The sequence below is a fragment of the Rhinolophus sinicus genome, linkage group LG02 (genome assembly GCF_036562045.2).
Source record: "Rhinolophus sinicus isolate RSC01 linkage group LG02, ASM3656204v1, whole genome shotgun sequence".
NCBI lineage: Eukaryota > Metazoa > Chordata > Mammalia > Chiroptera > Rhinolophidae > Rhinolophus > Rhinolophus sinicus.
Window position 1 is genome coordinate 111,601,619 of NC_133752.1, and position 26,068 is coordinate 111,627,686.

At 35.7% G+C, this 26,068-nt stretch overlaps 1 protein-coding gene across 13 annotated transcripts in view; it reads right to left on the minus strand.

Moving 5' to 3' along the window:
- Positions 1–26,068, minus strand: part of ERC1 (ELKS/RAB6-interacting/CAST family member 1) — a 490,623-nt gene that overhangs the window by 71,085 nt on the left and 393,470 nt on the right. For 7 of the 13 annotated variants that reach the window (XM_019711308.2, XM_019711306.2, XM_074325175.1 and 4 more), the window contains one exon: positions 3,776–3,874. In XM_019711308.2, the coding sequence (XP_019566867.1) occupies positions 3,776–3,874 (99 nt within the window). Of the gene's footprint in view, positions 1–2,267; positions 2,335–3,775; positions 3,875–26,068 lie in introns of all 13 variants that reach the window. The other 6 variants (XM_074325176.1, XM_074325180.1, XM_074325178.1 and 3 more) reach the window with 1 other exon arrangement.

Genomic DNA, 26,068 nt, shown 5'->3' on the forward strand with positions numbered 1-26,068 from the left:
TTCTTCTTCACATTTCAGGAATTCTATGTATATTTACTGAGGGCCTACTGTATACTAGGCATCATTCTAGATGATGGGAACACAAAAGTAAACATATTTAAGTTCCTGGCCTCATGGGGGCCTACATTCTGAAAGGGAAAAACAAGAAAGAAGAAAACTCAATTCAAATTACTCTCCTGAATGTTGAGGAACTTTTTCCCTTAGGAAACCACCTTGAGTTTTATAAAGAAATACCCTATAAAAGAAATTTAGTCATTGAAACTTTCTTTGAAAGAATTTGCTGTCAAGCAACCTTCCTAAGACACACAGAATGAAGCAAGTGTTACTTCCACTTAGAAACAATGAGAATCCCTTCTCTCTCCCCTCAGCCTATAGAAAAGCCATGTATTTATGTTCTTACGTTTGAAAAGGTAAATCATTAATTTCAAAAGTACAATTTTTAAAGAAAATCTGTTCTCTGTTGAATTAGCATGGAAACAAGTAAAGGAAGCTAGATAGCAAGTCAAGACTTCCGCTGTATTTTAGGGATCACTCGTACATTTCTTTAGGTACAACCATTATGATAGAATGCTATTTATAACTCATTTTAGAAAATTCGGAATACTGTATCATAGGAACTCCAGCTATCACCAGCTCATCGCAACTACAATGTGTTAAACCAATGGCAATTAATATTTTATGCAGTAAGATCAATAGTGCAATAATTGAAAAAAACAAAATCAGTAGCATTTGAACTCTTGCTCAGTTATTCTCTGAGAGAAAAGAAAATGTAAACTTCAGGAACAAATCGCTGTAAGGTTTGTTCATTTTCCAGTCTCCTGATAATGTTACCTATGGGCCTTGTTTCCTATAACATTAACATGTTTCTTTTGATTGGCTAGGAAAAAGAGCGGACCAAAACGCAGTCCTGTGCATTCTCCTGTGTGTGGGGGAGGTGCTTCCGGCTAAGGCATGCCTAGTTTGTATGTTCCGCTAAAAGAGAAAAGGCAGGTTCATTTCCAGGAGGAGCCTGGTGAACTACATGCAAGTACTGTCTGGCCCCACGTGCTTCACGATACCAGTCACTCCTCTTGTAGGGTGTAGTATGGCTAAAGAGAATTAGTACACTAATTTTCTCACCTTTAGCTGTGTCTGGCATGCAACATTCTAACCCAGAGCTTTTTGGTTGGTAGTATGCATTTTACCTTCTTTCACACCCTTAGGATAAAGTCATTTGGAAAGCTTCCCATCTTCATAGTATATGCGCCTTTCCACAACTTACCTCGTTATCCTCCTTGGCTGTGTTTGCTAGTGAGAGGTGTACACATGTCCTCCTCATTTTAAGAAGTATAACACCATGACACAGACTTTTCAAGGAGAACTGACGCCAAAGAGTGAGATCACTCGTAAGCGTGGGCAGTGAATCCAGAGAGTGCAAGGCCACACCAGTATGTGTGAACTTATTAATCACAATTATTATTTTTCCTAAGAAAAGGATTTCCTTAGTCAAACCTCCAGGGCATCAGATCAAAGATACTGCCACAGCTGGACTATGTTTTCCAGCCAATTGGCCTGGCAAGGAGAACCTAGACAGTGTCCTGGCAGCTGTTGAACACAGCAGCAATCCATAAAAGAGAAGGAAAGAATTCTTTAGACTGACTTCATAAACTCTTCCTTTATGTCTTTGCTTCTCCTTATTTTTAAGGACAGTTGGAGGGTGATGTCAAAGCCGTAGGGGAAACCCTCTGTGAGGATTACTGACCTGAGAATTCAGAGCATTCTTCTATAAATAGAAATGAAAGGTTTTAGTTCACAGTACAGGCTGCTTTGTAAAACATGACTATTTATATTCAATTATCCTAAACAGTGCATGCCACATCTATTGGCAGAGTACATGGTCAATTTTCTATTTCCAGTTTGATATAAATCACTGTATCCTTACCAGGACACTGTCAAGTCATACTAGATCGGTACTTACTTAATAAAATCAGAACAGGAGAAATTTAGTTATATGCCCTGGAAGTTCTCCCAAAATGTATTAAAAAATTATAAAGTGACTATTAACACAGAAAAGGAAAGAAAAAAGCCACAAAACCCAAACCCCACTATGTCAGAAGCACAGCAATATACACAGGAATCATGTGAAAATGAGAAACCAGAAAACACACCAGAGGATTTCATGAGTTACAGAGAAACAAGATGTGAGAATGATTGTGAAAAAAAAAAAGAAAGCAAAGCAAACGAACAAAAACCCCACATTTCTATAGTTAAGGAAAGCCGTTTCTCACCGTTCTGAACAAAATGGCTGAACTAAGATCATCTGATTGGCTATGCCCATATACCCTCCTCCTCATCCTACAGGGAGAGATGACAAAGGGAACAATGCCCCAGAGCAGCATGGGAATGAAAAAGAGTTGGTTAGTATTTAAAACAAAGACATAAGCATAAGTAGCAGAAGAAAATGGTCTCTAATTTCTTGACTCTTTTTATATTAGATTCTAATTCCCTAAACAACCAAAATTAGTAATTAGTTTGTCATTACACTTCTACGCTTCCTACTTTTCAAGATAATGTCTCTATCCCAGGGCTTGATCAGGGCAAAATTAACAAGGTGGAGACTTTTCTTGATTGTTTGCCTTTTGTTCAACCTTTCTCCATTTCTTTGCCTCCCACTACTCCCAGGCATCCAATTCCTCATATCTATTATCAAAACCTGTTTCAAGGAGAGGATCTAATACTCAGCTTATATACACTGGCATAAATTTAATTCCAGGTATCCAGAAGCAGGCGGAGAAAGCAAAATGACTTCTTGGCAGGAAAAGACTGCTGACATCAGGCAGACAACTCTTCATTTTGCCTACATTAAAGATTGGCTTGCCTAAAACATAAGGCTTGCCTCAACTGGTTTAGCAAATGTCATCAAATTATGACTATACCTTCTGAATCTTAGAAAAAAATCGCAATTTGGATATTATTGTTGCTTTCATCTGCAATATTTCATCTTCTCCTAAGACAACACTATGGCTATCATTTAGAGGAGATGTTTAGTGGGGGAGTTTCCCGTGACTTTTCGGTCATATGGATGTAATTACTTAACTATTATTTTTTCCCCCTCAGCAATATATTTCAAGGTTGAGTGTGATGGAGATGTTGAAATCTGATTTTTGGCAATGGGATATGAGGTAATCTGTTCACCACTCTCCCCCATCCATCATTTTCAAGATCTTGGGAGAGTTCCCTTTTTCCAAAAAACTGGAGTTGAATATGGTTCCCTTCAGACTCACCAGTGCCTTTTCTGCAGAATGACACATACTGGAGGGATCCGCCAAGGTAATGGGAATGAGGAAACTATGTTTCAGTGTTCAGGTTTAATAGGTGATAAGCAGAGACTTTAAAATTTGCAATTAAAAAATAGTTACCTCTGCACTCAGTTGTGCCTCATTGAACTTACAAGAAAAGAGTTACATTTTTCCAATAAGGCATTGTATCTTTAATAAGAAAAGCAAGACAAGTTACAAATCTTCTCAGCATCTCTGAGAAGATGATTTTTTTCTTAACCCAATTCAAGGATTAGTTATCATCCTCAGATCTTTTGAATATCTCCTCTTAAAATACTCAGTCATCCAGCACCTTCTTATATAGAAATTGAAACTGTTTTTTTAAAAGTGAAGTTTTTAGCAACTGATTATTTATTTTTAGTGTTCTAGCATATACTCCAGAATTTGCAACATGCTAGTACAAAATACATCAAAATAGAAGCACAGTGGTTTTTATGAAACATTCACGGCAGTCTTACCTGGTCTGGGGAGGGTTTGTGATTGCTTTGATTGGAATGGGAGGATTTGAAGTGGTCGTCCTCATAGTTGTCGGCCATTAGCTTCATTCGATTTTGTGTCTACGATGAAATGATTCATAGGTTAAATTTAGATAAAGTTTCTATGATATACTGCAAAGTAACAAATGCCTTAAGGATGTCATAAGAAAGGATAGAACAAATTCTGTCTGAAATAAATGTAGGACATCTGAGGATATTGGGGTGAAAAAAAGTTTAGGCACAGCTATGTATACCCCCAAATTCATTTTGAAGGCCTATCCCCCACTGTGAGTCTTTAGGAGATGTTTAAGGTTGAGGTCACAGGGGGTGGGGCCCTAATCTGATAGGACTATGGCCTTGTAAGAAGAAGAGTGATCGCCCTCCGCTGCCCTTTTCTCTCTCTGCCGTGTGAGAACAGAGTAAGAAGACTCTTCTACAAGCCAGACAGAGAGCTCTCATCAGAAACTAAACCAGCTGGCACCTTGATCTTGGACTTCTCAGCCTCCAGAGTTGTGAGAAAATAAATTTCTGTTGCTTAAGTACAGCGAAAGGATACCTGGCTAGTTATTTTCTATAGTATCTTCTTATGACAGTCTGAGCAAACTAAGATAGCCACCTAAATTGGTACAGGAATTCAGGGGGTGGGGGAGAGTAATCTCCTCAAATTAAGCATTTTGTGCAATGCTTGTTTTTATTTTTTAAAGACTGGATTATAGTATACATATAAGGTCTGACAATTAAGTTTGCGAACTGTGTTGCAACGATGTTGCTAACCTTTTTTGATAGCAGAGGGATTAATCATTATGAATTTGTACCAACTGGATAAACAGTTAACTAAGTTTACTATTTGGAGTTGCTGAAAAGGCTGCAGGAAGAAGTTAGACAACCTGAACTTTTCGCCAACAATTCATGGTTCTTGCATCACGACAACGCACCAGCTCACAGGGCACTGTCTGTGAGGGATTTTTCAGCCAGCAAACAAGTAACTGTATTGGAACACCCTCCCTGCTCACCTGCTCTGGTCCCCAGTGACTCCTTTCTTTACCCGAAGATAAAGAAAATATTGAAAGGAAGACATTTTGATGACATTCAGGACATCAAGGGTAATACGATGACAGCTCTGATAGCCACTTCAGAAAAAGAGTTCCAAAATTGCTTTGGAGGGTGGACTAGGCACTGGCGTTGGTGCATAGCTTCCCAAGGGGAGTACTTGGAAGGTGACTGTAGTGCTATTCAGCAATCAGGTGTGTAGCACTTTTTCTAGGATGAGTTCATGAACTTAATTGTCCGACCTCATAGGACTCTGTAACTCTTTTTCACTTTCTGATATACAGGACCCATCTTTCCATGTTACTATAAGAACTACTCATCCTTTTAAATAACTATTCCATTTATGGAGATGTTATGTAACATACACACCATAAATACTAGGAAAAACAGTTATCTGTAAATGAAATCCTCTAGAATCAATTGAAAAACCATTACAACTTACAAGACAGTTCAATAAGGTGATCATACATATATATACATATGTATTTCAATATATTTTCTTTAAACCATTAATAACTCAGGTTTTGAAAATAAGACAAAGATTTTGAAATCCTTCTCCTTAACCCTAGACTAGAAGAGAATTATATATAACATTTTAGAGAATTCACTTTGCAGAGCAAGCAATTCAGAAAATGCAGGTACACTATACGTAAAATCAAATAGCAATATATATTTCACTAATAAAATATTGCTAAAACCTGAAGTTTTAAAAGAATTAAAAATAAACTTGCTAAAATCATATGATTTAAAAATGTTCACTGTAGATAATCTGAAAAAAAGAAAAATCATGTGTAGATACCTCTGAACAGTGATAATCACTGGTAATATTTAGGTGCATCCATTCGGCCTCTTCCTATGAACATAAAAAGTGGCATGCTCTTCTCATTTCTTCTTTATTTCTGTTACAATATGGTATTTTAAAAAGTACTATATATTAGACTATATTTTGGTATCTGGAAGGACATGCTGTCTTTCCCCTCCACTAATTCTGCTTTATCAAAATTTGATTTGGGTATCTTTAACATGTTTTCTCTACGAAATGAATTAAAAACATTTTGTCTAGCTCTATAAAACACTTCATAGACTTTTCTTTGGTACGTTTGCCTATAATGATGCCTGAGCAAGGACTCTGGAGTCAAACTGCCTGGGTCTACATTCTAGTTCTGCCTCTCAGCAGCCATCTAAGCGGCGGTAACAAACCACTGCAAAGCTCCGAGCTTCAGTTTTCTCACATTTAAAATGAGAGCAATTCGTTCTGCCAGTAAGACGGCTGCGAGGATTAACCAAGTGACTCAATACAAGCACTTAGAAAGCTGCCTGGCAAAAAACTCAACACCCAATAAATTTTAGCTATCATCATCATACAAACATTTTTTATGTCATTAAATATTATTCGAAAATGTAAGTCTAACTGGCTGCATACTATTCAGTTGAATGGATGTTTACTGAGTCCCATACTACTGGGCATTTAGGGAACTTTATATTTCCACACAGGAATATATGCATCCATCTATAATCCTGTTCTCCTCTCTCGTACAAAAGGAAAGCAAAGAAAACATGTATCAAAGTTGTCTGTGATATCACATTTGTCTTCTGAGACAACTTACAGTGACCTTGGAAATATGTAGGGTAATTTCTCTTATGTTATGTGATATTGCATGTCAAACGGAGAGTCTTCTGCAGAGCAGCTCTTGGGAAAGGAGGAAGGAGAGAGGGAAGGGCCGAGTGGGGTGACCAGAAGGGAGCGAAACCTCCATGTAGACTTTAACAGGAATGTACAGCGAAAGGACGCATGGACAGTTGCTTTCTTAGACCATGATGTCTTAATCTTTAGTACCTGATACCTAGTGTTAAGTTTAAAAACTTAAAAAGAACTACTCAAATACTCACAAATCCACCTTCAAGGCAGAACACATTTCCAGGATTTCTTAGGAATGAGTGTGGAAGCCTCTCAAAGGAACTGATCACAGCAGACAGATAAGACCAAGGATCACTCATTCGATTCATGTAAGTGAATGAAGGAATCATCAGAAGAACTTCTCCAGTTCTAAAAGACCTGAAGATTAGCCAAGTTTGCTGTTCCTCGGCCTCAGATTCAGAAATGTGGCGTGAAGCCTGCTCTCCGCCTGCACAACCATGAGGGCCGAAGGCTCAGCTCTGAGGGAGCTCATGCAGTATGCTCTTCCTGAGATAAGGCTGACACGCAAAAGGGATAAACCCTTCATGTCCTACTGACACAACGCATACTTTGTAAAATCTGAACATTTCCCTCTTAAACCACGCCACGGGCACGTGGCAGATATCTGAACTCCCCTGGTCTCAATGCCATAAAAAGAACATCGTCTGAAGGAAGGGAAAAAAAAGGAAAAACTTGCTGAAATAAACTTGTTTAGCTGTACATGCGTATCTGTGTACACATATCCTCCCAGAGAAAAAGGAGTTCATTGTTTATTCTGTTAATCTTTTCTTCTAAGACTAAGATGTCAATGCCCCAACAAGGTGCTACAGAAACTCTAAGAAACAGGACAAGTTATTTGAACCCAAGTATTAAAAGAAAAGGTCTGAATTCTGATCAGTTATCTAGCTGTTCACTAACATTTGCTTTTCGGTTTGTGATAGTGCTATTAACCCACCTAAATTAGTTTTAGAAATAATTATACTTAGAAATATTCTGAGATATTTTAGGAAACATTTCATAAATAAATTTTAACCATACTAATTTGGGTTTACTTCCAATTATAAGGATTTTATGAAAGTATTAAAATTATTTCCACATATGTGGGTCAAAAAATGTACACACACTTTAAGAAAGGAAAAATCTATTAAAATTGTGATACAATGAATGACACTAGCATTCATTTGATTAATGCCATCTTTTGAGAAGACATCATACTACAAATTGCTACTGTAATTCAACTACTTTATCTTCTAAATTGCTGATTTGATCCTCTGCTTTATCTAATCCACTATTGATTCTACCTACTGTATTCTTTACTTCAGTTATTACACTCTTCATTTCTGACTGGTTCTTTTTTATGTGTTTCTATCTCATTTTTAGGTTTCCTATCTCCTTGTTGAAGTTCTCCCTGAGATCACTGAGCATCCTTATAACCAGTGTTTGGAACTCTGCGTCTGATAGATTGCTTGTCTCCATTTCGTTTAGTTCTATTTCTGGAGCTTTGTGCTGTTCTTTCATTTGGGACATGTTTCTTTGTCTCCCCATTTTGGCTGCCTCCCTGTGTTTGTTTGTATTAGGTAGGGCTGCTATGTCTCCCGGTCTTAGTAGAGTGGCCTTATGTAGTAGGTGTGCTGTGGGAACCAGTGGCTCAGTCTCCCTTGTCATCTGAGCTGAGTGCTGCTGGCATGCCCCTTGTATGGGCCACCTGGTATTATCTTATCTCCATGAATGTAGTCATTATTCATTAAATTGCTCAATCTGAAAATCTCAGAATCATTCTTGACTCCACCTTTCCCACTAATGTCTATATCCAATCCGCCACAAAGTCGTATTGATTCTGTTTCCAAATATTTTCCCTGTAATTAACTACACAGTTTCATCTGCATTACCACTGGTGTACTCTTTTATTGCTTCTCTAAATTGCTGTCACAATGATCTTCCAATAGAAAACTTAATCTCGACACTATCCTACTTTAAATAATATCTATCCCGTGGCAGCAGGCTGTCACCAGAGTCCAATCTTCACAATGAATAATATACGAGCATCCAGGCCCTTCACAGGCTGCCACATCCTACCACTCCACTCCAGCCTCATTTTCTCAAGGCTTTTTTGTAATATATTGAGATTATATTATCCAATTTTTCCTCCTTCACTCTAAATCTAAATATTAAACCATCCCTAAATTCTTAAGATAAGCTGTACTTAGTACAGTGTTTCCTTGAAAATAAGACCGGGTCTTATATTTTTGCTCCAAAAGACGCATTAGGGCATATGTTCAGGGATGTCATCCTGAAAAATCATGCTAGGGCTTATTTTTTGATTAGGTCTTATTTTTGGGGAGACAAGGTCATAGTACAGTATTTTTACCCATTGCTGAATGTGCTAATATTTTATTTAGAATTTTTGTATCTACATTTGTAGGTAATATTGGCCTCTGATTTTTCTGTATTGTCTCCAGATTTAGCACCTAAGTTATGCTAAACTCATGAAATAAGTCAGAAAACTTTCCTTTTATTGTATTTTTTGGAGCCATTGTTATAAGGTAGGAATGATTTGCAGTTTTATATTTGGTGGAACTTGCTTCTAAAAACAACTAGACTTTGTATCACTGGTAGGAAAATTTTAAACTGACTTAAATTTGTTGGTGTCAAGGACTACTCAGGTTTGGTAAGTTACATAATGGGCATAAAGTTCATCCTATTTTCCTATGATTTTAAATGTCTCTTTTGTAGGTGTAGATGCATCTCCTTTTCCTTTCCCAAAAACTGTTTATCTATATCTGGTCTCTTTTTTCTTGAACAATCCATCCCTCTATCTTTTGTATCTAATTGTAAGACTCCAAGAACCAGATTTTGATTTTGTTAATCTACTCTATGGTTTCTTTGTTTTGTGTCATTAATTTCTGCTTTTATTTCCTTCATTTTTTTGCAGGGGCTTTACTCTAATGTTCTTTCTCTAATTTCTTGAGTGATGCTTACCTCATTATTGTTGATCTTCTAATATGCATTCAAGGGTAAAAAATTTCACCTAAGAAGTGGAGCACCCCACAAATTTTGACATACAATGTTTTCACTGTTGTTCTATATGTTTTCCAGCTTCCCTTAGGATTTGTACTATGACTTATGAATTATTAAAAATGAGCTCTAAAAAATTTCCAAATGTATGGAATTAAGTTGGTATACTGATTTCTAATTTTACTACATTATATTCAGAGAACTTGGTCAGAATAGTACAAATTCATAGTCATTTGTTGGACTTGTTCTAGGATTTGGTATGGGATCACTTTTTATAAATGCTTCATGTGTACTTGTAAAGAACGCACATTTTCTAATTGTTGGGTACAGGGTTCTATATGTACTCTTAAAGACTGTTGTGTCTTTCATATTGTTTTCTGTTTTTTGTCATCTGTTTGATCTGCTAAATTTCTCAATATGATTGTGAACTTGTGAATTTCTCTTTTTGGGCGATGTTCTTGGGTACACAGAGCTTCAAGTATACTATATTTTTCCGGTAAATTATTCCTTTTCTTATTATATAATTAATACTTTTATATCTAACACTGCTTTTCTGCTTTAAAGCCTATTTTGCAATAGTGATAGAGCTCTATTGCCTTCTTTTTGGTTAGTGTCTACCCAGCATATCTTTCTAAAAACCGTTTTACTTTCATTCTGTATCATTTTGTTTAGGTATATTTCTCAAAAATAGCATATTTATTCATTCAACAAATATTAGGTGTCTGACATTGCTCTAGGAGCTGTGACATATGAACAAAGTCCCTGCCCTCATGGAATTTAAATTTTATAGACTATTGGCTGAACTTTAAAATAGCCTATAGCTGGATTTTGTATTTTCCATTTGTCTTCAATAAAATTTAACCTATTTATTAGGTTGGTACAAAAGTTATTGTGGTTTAGAAGGTTAAAAAGTAATTGCAAAAACCGCAATTACTTTTGCACCAACCTAATATTTAATGTATTACTAACATATTTAGATTTATTTCTAACATTATTTTTGGTAACTTACATATGTTTTTCCCACCACCTTCCTTTCCTGACTTCTAATGAATGGGTTAACAAAATTTTTATCCAACCTTTTCCTTATTTTGAAGTTTTATCTTTTATTTCTATTACATGGTTGCCTACACGTAATATTTAACATGTATAAGTTGACAAATTCAAAGTTATCATGTATCTACTCTCCTTACTCTACAACACAAAGACTTTATATAACATTATGACTGGTCCCACTTACCATTTATTGTTTTAAATCCCTCACCAAATTTGCCGTTGTTATTGAATTAATATTTATGCTCAATGCTTATTTATATTTGCCTACACATTCATTCTTCCCACCCACCAACACTGCTTCTGGAATTGCACAATCTTTCTTATTGAAGCAGTCCATTTTTAATGAGTGAGCACAAATGATAAGCTCTCTCAGTGTTTGTCTGAAAATATTATTTTGTTCATGTTTCTGGGTGCAGAATTTTAGATTTGTAGTTATTCTTCCTCAGCACTTTAAAGATATTTATTATCCCACTCTTATTCCTTTTATTGATTCTATTAAATCTACTGACAAATTCTTTTATCATGGTAGGTAATCTATCTGTTCTCTCTGATGTTCTGCAGTTTCACTAAAATATTTCTATGTGTGAATACTGATCTTGCTCAAAACTTGTAGAGCTTTTTCAGTTTGAAGATTCATGATTTCATCAATTCTGGAAATATATTTTTATCCATTCTAATATTGTTTCTTCTGAATTTTCTCTCTGATCTTTCTTAAAACTACTATCAGATGAATGTTGTAACTTCTCAGTCTATCTTACATGTCTCTTAATCTCTCTGATATTTTGTCACATTTCATCTCTCTGTGCTGTGTTTTGGGTAACTTCTGCTGTGGTACCTTCCAAATCATTAATTCTCTTTTCAGATGTGTTAATTTGTTCATTAAGTTTCTAATTGAATGACTAGATTTTTTTGTTTCATTTCATATTGATTTGGCAAATCTACATGTAGTTTTTTTTTATAGTCTATTTCCCCCCCAATGCTTACTGTGTACCAAGCAGTGTTCCAAGAGCTTAATGTAATTTAATTAATTTAATGCTCATAAAAACAAACTGAAGTAGGTACAATTATCACCCCAATTTTATAGATGAGAAACTGGAGAACAGAGATCTAAAATAACATAGTAAAGTTCATTTGATGAATAAGTCACAGAGATGGAACTCTAATACAAAGAGTCTAGCTTCAGAGCCTGTGCTTTTTTTTTTTAATAATTAAAATAATTATATTTCATATTGAAAATTTCCAAACATACACAAAAGGAGAAAAAAGAAAGAACCCTCATATACCCATGGCCATCTACAAAAACCATCATTATATTGTTCTACTTGTTTACTTTATCCTTCCTTTACTTTATTTGCTGGATTATTTCTTTCTTAAAAAAAAGACAAAACAACAAAACTTAATTTTGAGAAAATCGTTGACTCACATGCAGTTGTAAGAAATAACACAAAAATAGCCAAAGAACCATGAAACAGGAGAACAAAGTCAGAAGACTCATACTTCCTTATTTTAAAAGTTACCACAAAGCTTACAATAATCAAGACAGTGTGACATCAGCATAAGGATAGAAAAATAGAGCAATGGAACAGAATTGCAAGTCCAGAAACAAATTTTAACTTTCATAGTCAATTTTTTACATATGTACCAAGACAATTTAATAAAAAAGAATTCTCTTTTCAACAAATGGTGAGGGGACAAATGGACAACTACATGCATAAAAATGACAATGGCCCTCTATCTTGCAACATATAGAAGAATGAACTCAAAATGGATCACAGACCTAAATAAATGTAAGAGCTGAAACTATAATACTTTTATGAGAGAAACATAGGAGTAAACACTGGGGGTGCCAAAAAAATGTACACAAGCGGACACTTTGGTCAATGTTGCCCAAGCAGTAGTTTGCCGTAATCAGAAGTGTCTGGACGCTGATGGTAACCACTTTGAGCACCTCTTGTAATTGCAGAAGTCAACCGTGAGTTGTATTCATCTTTTGTTATTGGTACATATTGAGTATTACAATTTTAATAGATTTTTCCTTTCTTAAAATGTGTATATATTTTTTGGCACTCTCTGTATTTATGACCTTGAGTTAGGCAATGATTTCGGAGCTACCATGTTTCCCCGAAAATAAAACCTAGCTGCACAATCAGCTCTAATGTGTCTTTTGGAGCAAAAATTAATATAAGACTTGGTATTATATTATATTATATTATATTATATTATATTATATTATATTATATTATACTCGGTCTTATATTAACTTTTGCTCCAAAAGACGCATTAGAGCTGACTGTCCAGCTAGGTCTTATTTTTGGGAAAACATGGAATGACACCAAAAAAGCACAAATGGCAAAATAAAAAGCCAAGTAAATTAGACTATATCAAAATTTAAAAACTTATGCTGCAAACTATAGCATCAAGAAAGTAAAATGAGAATCCACAGAATGGAAGAAAATATTTACAAGTCATGTATCTGATAAAGGACTTGTACCCAGAACTTTTATAGGTCAATAAGAAAAAATAACCAATTAAAAAATGGGTAAAGGTTTGAATGGACATTTCTCCAAAGAAGATATGCAAACAAGCAATAAGCACATGAAAATATGTTCAACATATTTTAGTTACTGGGGAAATGTAATCGAAATCATGATGAAATACCACATCACATCCTCTAGAATGGCTATAACAAGAAAGAATAACAAATGTGGGTGAAAATATGGAGGAACGCTTATATAATGCTAGTGAAAATCTAAAATGGTGCAGCTCTTCGGAATACAGTTTGGCAGTTCCTTAAAAGCTTAAGTACAGAGTTACCATATGACCCAGCAATTCTATTCTTAGGTATAGACTCAAGATAATTGAAAACATACAAGGTCGGACAATTAAGTTCGTGAACTCATCCTAGAAAAAGTGCTACATACCTCACTACTGAATATCACTACTATCACCTTCCAAGTACTCCCCTTGGGAAGCTATGCACCAACGCCAGCACCTCGTTCACCCTTCAAAGCCATTTTGGAACTCTTTTCTGGAGTGGCCATCAGAGCTGTTGTCGTATTACCCTTGATGTCCTGAATGTCATCAAAATGTCTTCCTTTCAATATTTCCTTTATCTTTGGGTAAAGGAAGAAGTCATTGGGGGCCAGATCAGGTGAGTAGGGTGGGTGTTCCACACAGTTATTTGTTTACTGGCTAAAAACTCCCTCACAGACAGTGCCATGTGAGCTGGTGCATTGTCGTGATGCAAGAGCCATGAATTGTTGGCAAAAAGTTCAGGTTGTCTTTTTTAGCCTTTCAGCACTTCCAAATAGCAAACTTGGTTAACTGTCCAGTTGGTACAAATGCATAATAAATAATCCCTCTGATATTAAAAAAGGTTAGCAACATCGCTGCAACAAGTTCACAAACTTAACTGTCAGACCTCGTATTCCTATGCAAAAAAAACATTGTGTATGAGTATTCATAGCAGTATTATTCACTTAGTAAAAAAAGAGAGATAACCCAAATATCCAGTAACTTATGACTGGATAAATAAAATACGGTTTATCCAAAATGAAGTATTATTCATCCATAAAAAGGAATGAAGTACTTATACATGCTACAAATATGAACGGCACTTGAAAATACTCTGCTAAGTAAAATAAACAACACATAAGGGTACATATTATATAATTTCACTTATATGAAATGCACAGAATAGGCAAATCCAGATACATAGAGTAGATTAGTGGTTGCTAGGTCTGGGAAAAGAGAGAATGACTAAATATGAACAACTTGAGCATCAAAATTAATAATGCTTTCAATTGATTAAAACATATTGAATATACTAATGCTACCATATTTATATTACAATATAAATGTATCAAATTAGTATGTTGTTTGTCAAATATATCTCAGTTACAAAAAACACACTGAATATATAATAACATACGCAACTGAATGATACTAAAGAAAAAAGATACTAAAAAACGTAGGAGTTTGTGGCGGTGTTTATACATCCCTGGATTTACAGAGAAACATTGAATTGTATACTTTAAATGGGTAGGTTATATGGTAAATAAATTATATCTTTAAAAAGTACTTAAAATAGGTAAATTAATAATAAAATAACGTGTGGTCCTATGAATAATGTTTTTGTTTTCAAAAGAAGTAGGAGAAAGGGAAACAAAAGTAATTTGTCATCAGTGAAGTTTGTTAGGGCATCAACTCATTAAACACACACACAGACACACGCACACGCTCACTTTTTTTGCCATCTTATGAATGAAATTTCAGGGTAACAAAATAGCTCCAATAGATGAGGGAAAGATAAATACAAAATAATTTTCATTAATAAATGCAGGATGAATAATCATCGGTGAAATTTTAAATAAGATACCAGGGTTTCTGTATCCTTTGGACATGACCTCTATTACTCTTGCTTTCTGGCAAAGGTGGGCCAACTTTATCTTGCACATTTCTTGCCCCAGATCTGAAATCAGCCATTGTTCCAAAGAGCTTATTCAGTTCAGTGGAAGTCATGATGTGGGTGCTGGGTCCTCAATGGTGCAAGATTATTATTGTTTCTAGGCTGTTTCAGTAAGAACTAGGAAATACTGTTATTTTTTTAAAGAGGGAGAAAATTATGAATTAGCAATATTTTCAACTGAAATATAAGATTCTAGATCTTAATCTAGAATAAGTTTAAAAACTTATAAGTTTTTACTTAACTTCTTTGATTTTATATCTTTTTTTCTTTTATGCTGAAAAATCCTGGTTCCTAACAATAATAATAATAATATAATTGCTTGTTATTTGTTTTACCCATGAACATAATTCTTTTGACAATACCAATACAGTTACTATCAAAATGCCTTCAGGATAATTTCTTTTTTTTTTAAATTAAAGTTTATTGGGGTGACAATGGTTAGTCAAGTTACATAGGTTTCAAGTGTACAATTCTGTAATCCATCATCTATATATCACATTGTGTGTTCACCATCCAGAGTCATTAAATGGGATCAAATATATAATGATGGCAGGATAAATTAAAAAATTTTTTTGCATGTTTTCCTTCTCATTGGAGTATATCTTACCAAGGGTGTACAGAAAAGAAACCTGTATTATATAGATTAGTTGAAATAATTTGCTCTACGTGGCTATGTCAAGACGATAAAATACACGATTCACTTATTTCAATTTGTTTTCAAATTTCACCAATTGCTTTCCCTCCCTTTCTGATCTAATTTTATTTTTGATTATGTAAGACATTCATATGATTCTAGAGTCAGAACTCTATAGAATTACAGAGTTAGAATGTACATTCAGAGAAGACTTGCTTCTTCCTTTTCTCCTCTATCCTATTTCCCTTCCTCTTTTTATAGGTAATGTTTTGGGTAAATTTTTTATTTATTGTTGTATTTTTCTTTTATGCAATTGTAAGAAAACATACACTCTCACAAAGATTTAGATGTTCACATGCTTTTCTTAGAGAAAGTAGAATATTAAGTACACTATTTTGCATCTTGCTTTTTCATTTAACAATATATTTCAGGAGTCATTCCCTATCAAGAGATCTTTCATTCCTTTCTATAGCTGCATAGTACTTCACTCTATTAGATATACTATAATTGACTGAACCAATTTCCCACTGTGGAACATCTGGGTTATTTCTAATCTATTGCTACTACAAATACTGTAGCAAATACTACAATAGCAAATATTGAACTCTTTTGTATATATGTTGTTTTGTATTTTTGAAGATGTATCTTTGGGATGGATTCCTAGAAGTGAAGTTTCTGGGTCAAAAAGTCAAAGCACAGATAAGTAATTTGAGGAGACGTTGCTAAATTCCCTCTACAGGAGGTGTACATTTTGCATTCCCACCAGTAGAGCATTAAGAATTACTGAGCTGCAAAGCCTTGTCATCTGAGGACGATGCTGTCAGACTCTCGGTTTTGGCCCAAGGCACCTCATTTTGCCTCTATCTTAATATGAGTGAGGTTGGGTGTCTTTCAGATGTTTAAAGGCCATCTACGTTTCTTCTATTCATATCTTGGACCATTTTCCGCCCTATGAAATTGTTATTTTCTTCTCAATTTTTAGGAATGCCTTTTATTAGGCATATTAACTCTTCGAGATGTAAGTTGCAATATCTTTTCTGTAGTTTGACATTTGTCTTAATTTTCAGATCCCATACTCTTAACTATTACACTATATTGCATCCACTGTTCTTTCCTTAGAGCCGTACACTTTATCTTTTAAAAATACTGCTCCCCTATGATCTCAAGTCTCTAGAAGTGACCCTCCTGCCTGGTACATCTTCCTCACAGCAGCCTGACTGGGAGCTCATCTGAAGAGGCACCGATTTTTTTTTTTTTTGTCGGAACACTGTGAAGTTTGGGCTGTTGAAGAACCCCACCAGTGATATTGTGATGGCTTCTGTGAGGCTATAAAGGGGCATCCAAGTCTGGGATACATTTTTATACTAATATTTGTGGTAGGAACATCCCACACCAAGTGGGAGTGTAAATGTGTACTCTAAATCTGCAGGAGATACAATCCAGTCTTTAGAATTTTAACATCGTTAAAGGGGACTTTGGGTTCCTTCCCAGTCATGACAGAGAAAAGCTTCTTTGTCATCTACCAGTGGTAGACATTTCACTAAATTAATCTTGCTTTCTCTTGCATTACACTCCTCTGACTTTCCTATCCTACATCAGAGGTTCACTTCCAACTCCCCACCTTATGTGATCCTAATGTCTCACCTCTTTTCCTCATCGAGGCTTACGACACAGCTCTCAGTCCCAACTGGGTCAGAACCAGTCACAACTCCCCAGGGCTGTTGCTGCATGAGTCCACACACCTCATCTCTGCCTTTCAACCCCCTCTTTGCTTCTGACACCTGGAGATTTTCCTTTCTCTCAATAAGCTCAATCATGCACCACAAATTTTGAGAGGTGGTTAAAGCTTATCAAGCACTATCGTGAGGTTTGGAACAAAAGTGTGTCAGTGTTATCTGGAAGCTCTGTTAGGTTCTAATAATCTGTTCACATATCTTTTCCTCCAATAGATTGTTGAGTTCATGAGAGCTGGGACAGACTCCTTCACCTCAATACCAAGCCAGTTTCTAATAAAATTGCCAGCATACATAAGCATACATTTATCAGATTCAGGAATCTATTTTCCATAGTTGGTACAAAGTGAAAATAGGTTAGTAGTTCCCACATTTTCTACCATTTCAGACTGTAAATTCTTATTTTTGAAGCAATGAGCTTCATATTTTAAAAGCTTCTTCTATCAAATTACCTTCATTAATGTACTTATTTATTTTTATTATAATAAAATATAGATATACACACCAAACAGAATTTCTCTTGCCTATGAAAAATCCAGCATTACCACAATGAGTTATCTCAGCCAGGAAAGATAACAGACATTTTCACTAGTTTTATCCCCAATAAAAACATAATTGTTGTTACTTATACTAGTTTGAAAAAACTCGAGAATCTAGGGATTCTGGTTTATAAATATTTATAACTTTTTAAAAAAGTTTCTTCATATATGAATGGATTTATGTATGAAAAGGAGAACTTTTGGTTATATTCATGCATTTACTTTAGTGGATTTTTAAAAAAGGCTTCATGTAATTTTCCTTTCTTATCTCGAGTATTCTTGGATACATCTCCATTTATGGCATTAAGCTCAAAGAAAACTGATTTTTCAACATATTCTGCATTTCCTATCAAAACCCTACTCCTCCCTCCTCTTGGTAGAAAGCAAAGAAAAGAACAAAAATACACCAAACTGTCTATCTGCTTGTTTGTAGGAACCTAGTCTCTTCCGTCTCATAAGAATTATTCATTAATTCTTAGAATGGCTTGTATGGGATTCCTGGCTTCTGTAACACATTATAGCTGTGGGGAATTTTCGAACATAGTTAATAGATTTCACTAAGGTGAAGACTTGCTTCCCAGCTGCCAGGAAGAAAGTACTAATATTAATAGTTAATTCTGATTATCACGTATCTTTAACACTCTCCTCTACTGCCATGCAGCTTTTAACTTTGAATTCTGGAGGATATACTTTCTCTCTTCAAACAACTATTAACATGAAGGTAAAGATGTATTCAGCATTTTTCAATTGAAAAACACATTATATATGGATTTCTATTCTACTCCTAACTTTTGAGAGCTGTCCTGTTTTTTGGCAAGGCCATGGTGTGTAACTGCAATGCCACTGGGGCGAACACGTCAGAGCCAGATCTCTAAGCCAGTCCTGAGATTAGCTCATGGACTGCAGTTCCAGGAACGAAACACCTTGTAGGCCAACCTGCCTGCGCTGACCCAAACCAAGTCTGAAATGAGACTGTTCAAAAACAAAGTGTGACTGAGACTTTATTCCTGGTCACGGCCTCACTTCCTAGCACATACTTCGTCATCTTTGCAATAAACCTAAAGTAACCCCACTCCAGTTTTAATGTCATTAGGGTCATTTCTGCCAGCTGTATCTGTTCTCAAAGAAAGAGAAGCCTACATTCTGCAAAGCAACCAGAATATTTAAAGGGAATATTAGCCAGACCCAGTGACACTAACCACCATACTTAAGGAAAGACGAAAATGTCGGCAGGTGTTTTCTGTGATTCTAGAAATCTGCGAACAAACACCAGGATCCAAGAGCATTTATCGGTTTTGTCTGTGGTTTAGGTTATTGGGGTGGCAGAGGATACAGTTAAAATTTTACAGATACAGAAAGCCATAAAAAAGAGAACTGACTCTAAATAAATCTCTTCACATGTAACTGAAAAGACAGGTTTAAAAAAAAACCCAACTTAGATGGTATTAAACACAAGTTAAAAAAAAATCATTTTCTCAAGGATGGTGGTACAAATGATAGTTATCAGTTATAATGCACCCAACCTAGTAATTTAGTGCTGCTAAGTAGAAAGGTTTAGTATTCTCCCTTCAAAGACCTTTTCTTTAGTAAATACACAGAAATTAACTTTAAGTTATTTAATGCTTTTTATTAGAAAACCATTTTCTCCTGTTTGAGGACTAGCTAAGTAGGAAGAGAGACAATCTTCAAGAATTCTAAGCAGTTTAAAAACACTCAGGAAAAAAAATGCACTTTAGATAACAAGTGAGTTAAAGTAAGAAGTTTTGAGGGAATTTTATCTTTTCTTTTTATAAAATCATGGTCTGTGTGTGGGAGAGGAAAGAATAGACTCAAAATGTAAGTTAAGTGTAAATTACACACTCATATGTATACACTGAAGTATCTTCAGATAAACCCGGGGGATATGAAAGCATTCAGATTCTCACTGGAAGCCATTCACACTGAAAACAAGTGACACAGACCAAACTGCAGTAACGCCTTTTCTGCCTTAGCTGAGAACTCATTACAAAAGGATGTTTCGGTGCAAACTTTTCTATATGGTTAACTTGTTAAAATTGTCATACAATGACCAGTGCATGCTTGGTGTCTCTTATTATCTAAAGAGACTTCTTTTTGTGTGAAATTGAGCTAATTGACTTTTGCATAAAGGGAGAAAAAGAAAACTGACATTTTAAAATCAGGTCTTTATAAAAAATGTTTAAATTATACAAAAGTATCTTAAATGATCTCATATATTGTTGCAATACTTCACTTATCATCTGATACACTCAAGCATTTGAAAAACTTGGATTTCTAAAAAGAAACAAGAACCATCAATCATAGATTCTAATAAGCAACAGATACTCATTAAGAACCACTTAAAGGGAATTAGAGGCTGAATAAATTAATGATACGGACAGCAAAACTTATCTGCTGCTAGAGATATCATTTTCTAATACATATAAATATGTGACTGAGGCTGGGGGGTAGGGTAGTGATGAAAATAATGATTTCAAAAAAAATTGGGTTATCGGAATGTAAGCACTAAAATTCAACCTATTGATTACTTAGTAGATAATAAACACAGAATACGCCTTTATTTTCCTAAAGGGAAAAAGGCAGTTTTGTCTAAGTCATCCTTCAAAAACAAATGTTAGCTTTACCTTGTGCTTCCAGAAGATAGAGAAGACAAACTTTTCCCTATACCTTCCAATAAGTACAGAAGTACGTACAAGTAAAAGCTATCTATAAGCCATACATATATATAGATGTACTGGTACACACACACACGCACACAATGTCACACCCATATGCACACCTACCTACACACACACACACACACAAAGGTAGAGAGAAGATGGCAGATTAGGGGGCCCAAAGAATGACACAAATGGTAAGTTCCCTGAATTTTCTTTTTTGCCTTATACGTCCAGATTTGGAGCTGGAGAAACTGGCAATCTGGAAATGACAACAGTCACAGACAGTGAAAGCTTGCGTTCTCTAACCAGAGAAATCTAGAAAGGAAAGTGGCACCTGGCAAAACAGCAACATTTTAGACAACAATCACTACTCCAGAAACCACAGAAAAACCTGTGGTCCCACTGCCACCCAGGGCAGGCAAGGTGAGCTGAGACTTCTGCCGGCACAACTTCCCCTAGAAGGGGGTCAGAGGAAGCCAGGGAGGGAGGCAGGGCTGGAACCTCCAACTGGCAGTTACAAAGCCCCCCTCCACAATGTCAGCGGAGACGGGTGGGTGGAGGGGTAGATCCTCCCCTGGGAATTGTCACAGAAGGTCATGGAGGTCTGCACTTCCACTACTGCACCCCTCACTCCCCCCCCCATGGTGCTTGTGAGGTATTCCTCCCCTCCCAGGTGGCACCGAGTGGGGCTAGGAACTCACCCCTGTGACGAGGGGTCACAGGGAGCCCCACAGAGGCCCTGGGGGGGGGGGAACCTGGACTCCTGTCTCCACTGGACAGGAATGAGGCAGCACTTCCTTTGTCCCTGGCTGGAGTGTGCCAAAGAAAACCAACTAAAACAGAAAGTTCAAATAAGATCCAGAGTCGTAGAATATAATACCCGAAACGTCCAGGCTTCAGTAAAAATGTCACTCATCATGCAAAGAACCAGGAAGATCTCAAACTGAATGAAAAAAGACAACTATGGCTATAGGCCCAGACGGACTGGAAACACTCTTCTTGCCTGTGGGGTGAGGCACTTGGGAAACAGCTGATTAGCTGTCACAGCTGAGCTGTGCAGGGCCAGAATAAGCCAGAAGGTGATCTAGTAGTTGCTCCCTTCCCCATCACAATGGTTCTCCCTCCTTCATCAAGACTTCGTTCATCTCTTTCCCATTCCTGGGACAGGTGGGGCGAATCAGGATAGGGCTAGAAGTGGAGGGTTGTATGTGTCTGAGAGTGGCCTCAACTCATTATCAGCAACTTCCGGGAAACATCTAGGTCAGGAGAGCCTATCCCAGTCTCAGTTTCTTTCTTTCTTTCTTTTTTTCAATTAAAGTTTATTGGGGTGACAATTGTTAGTAAAGTTACATAGGTTTCAAGTGTACAATTCTGTAATCCATCATCTATGTATCATGTGCATTCACCCAGAGTCAGTTCTGTAGCAATTTGACATGGCTAATCCACAGCTGGGTTCATTTAATCACCCAAAACTCATGTTTGATCACAGTAGTTTTACTTTGGTGGTAATTAAACTTTTACTTCCAAGAGCACTGACAATAGCTCTGGACTTCTTAAGTACGTTCATATGGGTACTTTTAACTTTCCTTCTTGTTCTCAGGTTAAGAAAAGTTCCTTCTTTGTCACACATGTCGCCCCTTCACATCTACATTAATGATAATAATAAATATTTATTTTAACAACTCATTGATTTATTAATCAGTATTAATGGATAGTTATTGATTGCATAATTGATTTTTAAAAATTCTTAATGTACATCACTGGAGATTATACTGTCCTAGAAAAGTACAGAAGTTTATTGGCTTAGGATCAGTTCTTATTATATAAAGAGACAGATTTATCACTAAACAGGCTAACTTATCTCTGCTAAGACTTTTTAATAAGATAATTATTAATTATAACATGCAATGTTTGTTACTACGATTAGAAGGAAATAATTTACAAAAAAAACTTTAAAATCAAACTTTCACTGGTATTTTGAAGTACAATTTACTACCCTGATACAGCGAAGACTGGTTCTTAAAATAGACGTGGCACCTAAAAAGAGTAAGTTAACCTACCCAAGAGTTTAAAAAAAAAAAAAAAAAAGCACTGCATATTTTTGCTGAGGGAGCGAATATAGAAAGATTAAAAAGTTTAGATGCTTTAAGGGAAATAGAGAAAATAACCTGAAATTGATAGGATTTACACCGAATTTCTTTAAGAATTTTTTTTTTTTAGCCTAGATTTATTTTACCTCTTCAAAATATTAGTGTAGCATTTATATCTGCCATCCTCCTTATTTCCAGGAACGTATCTTTAATTTATAACGGCAAAACAGCAAAATGGCTACGTGATACACGTGCCATAAATGTTGAAAGCACTTATTTTTATTTTTCTAACTTTTATTTTTTTTATATTAGTTTCAGATTTAAAGCATTTTTTAAGACATGCAAAACATGGGAAAAGGAAGTTAAAAGCCCTGAAACCTCATAAAAAACTTCTAGCAGTTCATATCAAACAAAGCCAATTCAGAAATTAGTAAACAATAGGTGTTACAGGGCATATGTTCATTGAGTTATACTAGTAAGGATGAAAAGAATGGCATGAGTTAATATGTTAATTTAAGGGTCAGAAAACAGTAAAAAGTAAGTATAACTTGCTTATATTTTCTCTTGAGTAAGCTAATGCATTTTCATGGTTTTAAACTACCACTTCCATTTTGATGACTCCAAAAACAGGATTTCCAGCTCTTACCTTTATCCGAAGCATCACAGTTAGTCTAACTTCCTTCTTCAGATCTCTACTTGTGTAGATACCACAGACACCTCAAATTCAACTCTACTAAACAGGAACATATCTTCATGCATAGTCTTTCTTCTGGATTACTCATCTCAAGTAGTGGAACCACTTGCACTTACTCGCCCAAATCAGACATTGACTCTAGCCAACGTCTGTGGGTAGAAGTGGACTTAGGGCCCAAACAGAAGAAACAGTACTCAGCCCTCCAGCTGTGTCTTCCTTTGCCACATAACTAAGGAGGCCTCCTACTGAAGAGATAAGCTGTAAAAATTTAAGTAGGTCTATGTCACTGGAATGCTGCAGGGACAGCCATTGCCTTATAGTACTAGCAGGACCCGTAGAAAACTCTGCAAAGTGAGGCATTAACCCTTCCAGTGTTAAACCACTGAGATTAGCTGGTGTTGGATACCGTATTACATCCTAGACTATACACTATCTCTCCATCTCAACTGCTCTATATTTAAAAAATTTAACTTTAATTAATTTTTTAATTGTGGTAAAATATACATATTTTGACATTTTAGCCATTTTTAAGTGTACAGTTCAGTGGTATTAAATACTTTCTCACTGCTGTGAAACCATCACAACCATTCATCCCCATAACTCTTTTCGTCTGGTAAAACTAAAACTCTATAGCTACTGTGTTTCCCTGAAAATAAGACTGGGTCTTATGTATTTCTCCCAAAATAAGACTGGGTCTTATATTAAGTTTTGCTCCAAAAGACACCTTAGGGTGTGTTTTCAGGGGATGTCTTGTTTTTTCATGTACAACAATCTACATTTACTCAAATGCAGTCATGTCGTCTTCTTTTGGAACATCGTCATAACGTACTAAATGTGTCCGTCTGGCTGACGATCTTAACTGGGGCTTATTTTTGGGGTAGGTCTTATTTTCAGGGAAACACGGTGGTAAACAATAACACTCCACTCTCCCTTCCCCCCAGACCCTGGCAACCACCATTATACTTTGTCTTTATGATTTTACTGTAAGTATGTCATTCATGTAAGTGGAATCATATAGAATTTGTTTTTTTGTGACTGGTTGTTTTTATTAAGCAAAACATTCTCAAGTTTCATCCATGTAGCATATTTCAGAATTTCCTTATTTTTTAAGGCTGACTAAGACTCCAATGTATATATACTCATAGACCACATTTTACTTACCCTGATTCCCCGAAAATAAAACCCAGCCGGACAATTAGCTTTAATGCGTCTTTTGGAGCAAAACTTAATATAAGACCCAGCATTATATTATATTATATTATATTATATTATATTATATTATATTATATTAATTATATTATATCCAGTCCTATATTATATCCAGTCCTATATTATATAAGACCCGGTCTTATTTTACCTTAAAATCCTATTTTACTATAAAATAAGACCGGGTCTTATATAATGTAAGACTGGGTATAATATAATATAGTTTTATAGTAAAATAAGACTGGGTATATTAATTTTTGCTCCAAAAGACACAATAGAGCTGACTGTCCGGCTACGTCTTATATTTGGGGAAACACGGAAACATCAAGGGATGAACACCACGAGGATTGCGTCCACATTTTAGCTACACATTGTGCATAATGCTGAGGTGAACATGCATGGACAAGTATCTCTTTGAGACCCTGTTTTCAATTCTTTTGGGTAGATACCCAAAGTGGAATTGCTGAATCATATGGTAATTCTATTTTTAATTTTTTGAGGAACCTTCACACTGTTTTTCCACAGCAGCTGTACCTCTGTACATTACCACTAATGGTGCACCAGGGTTCCAATTTCTCTACATCCTCACCAACACTTATTATTTTCTGTTTTATTAATAGCAGCCATCCTAATTGGTGTGAGGTGATCTCTTATTGTGGTTTTGATTTGAATTTCACTAACAGCTAGTGAAGTTGAACATCTTCTCATGTTCTTATTGACCATTTATACATATATTTTTGGAGAAATGTCTATTCAAGTCCTTTGTCCACTTTTTTTTTTTTTTACTGTAGGGTAAGGCATGTTTCTGGTGTGTGTGTGTGTGTTCACGCATGCACGTGTGCTCATTTTTAAATTAGGCTGTTGAGTTTTAGGAGTTCTCTATATATCCTGGATATGAATCCCTTGTCAGATATAATTCACAAATATTTTCTCACATTCTGTGGATTGTCTTTGTACTCTCTGGATAGTGTCTTTGATGTACAAAACTTTTAAATTTTCATAAAGTTTTCTCTATTTTTCTCTTTTGTTACTTGTGACGTTGGTGCCATATCCAAGAAGTCACTGCCAAATCCAATATTGTGAAGCTTTTGCACTATGTTTTCTTCTAAGAGTTTTATTGGTCCTTGATGCACTTTGAGTTGATTTTTGCATATGGTGTTAAAAAAGGGTCCAATTTCATTCTTTTGCATGTGGACAGCCAGTTTTCCCAGCACCATTTTTTGAAAAGACTGTTCTTTCCCCATTGAATGGTCTTGGAACCTTTGTCAAAAATCATTTGATCATATATGCAAAGGCTTATTTCTGGGCTCTCTATTCTATCCCTTTGGTCTGTAAGTCTATCTCTATGCCAATAGCACATTGTTTTGATGACTGCAGCTTTGTGGTAAGTTTTGAAATGAGAAAGTGTAAGTCCTCCAGTTTTGTTCTTTTTCAAGA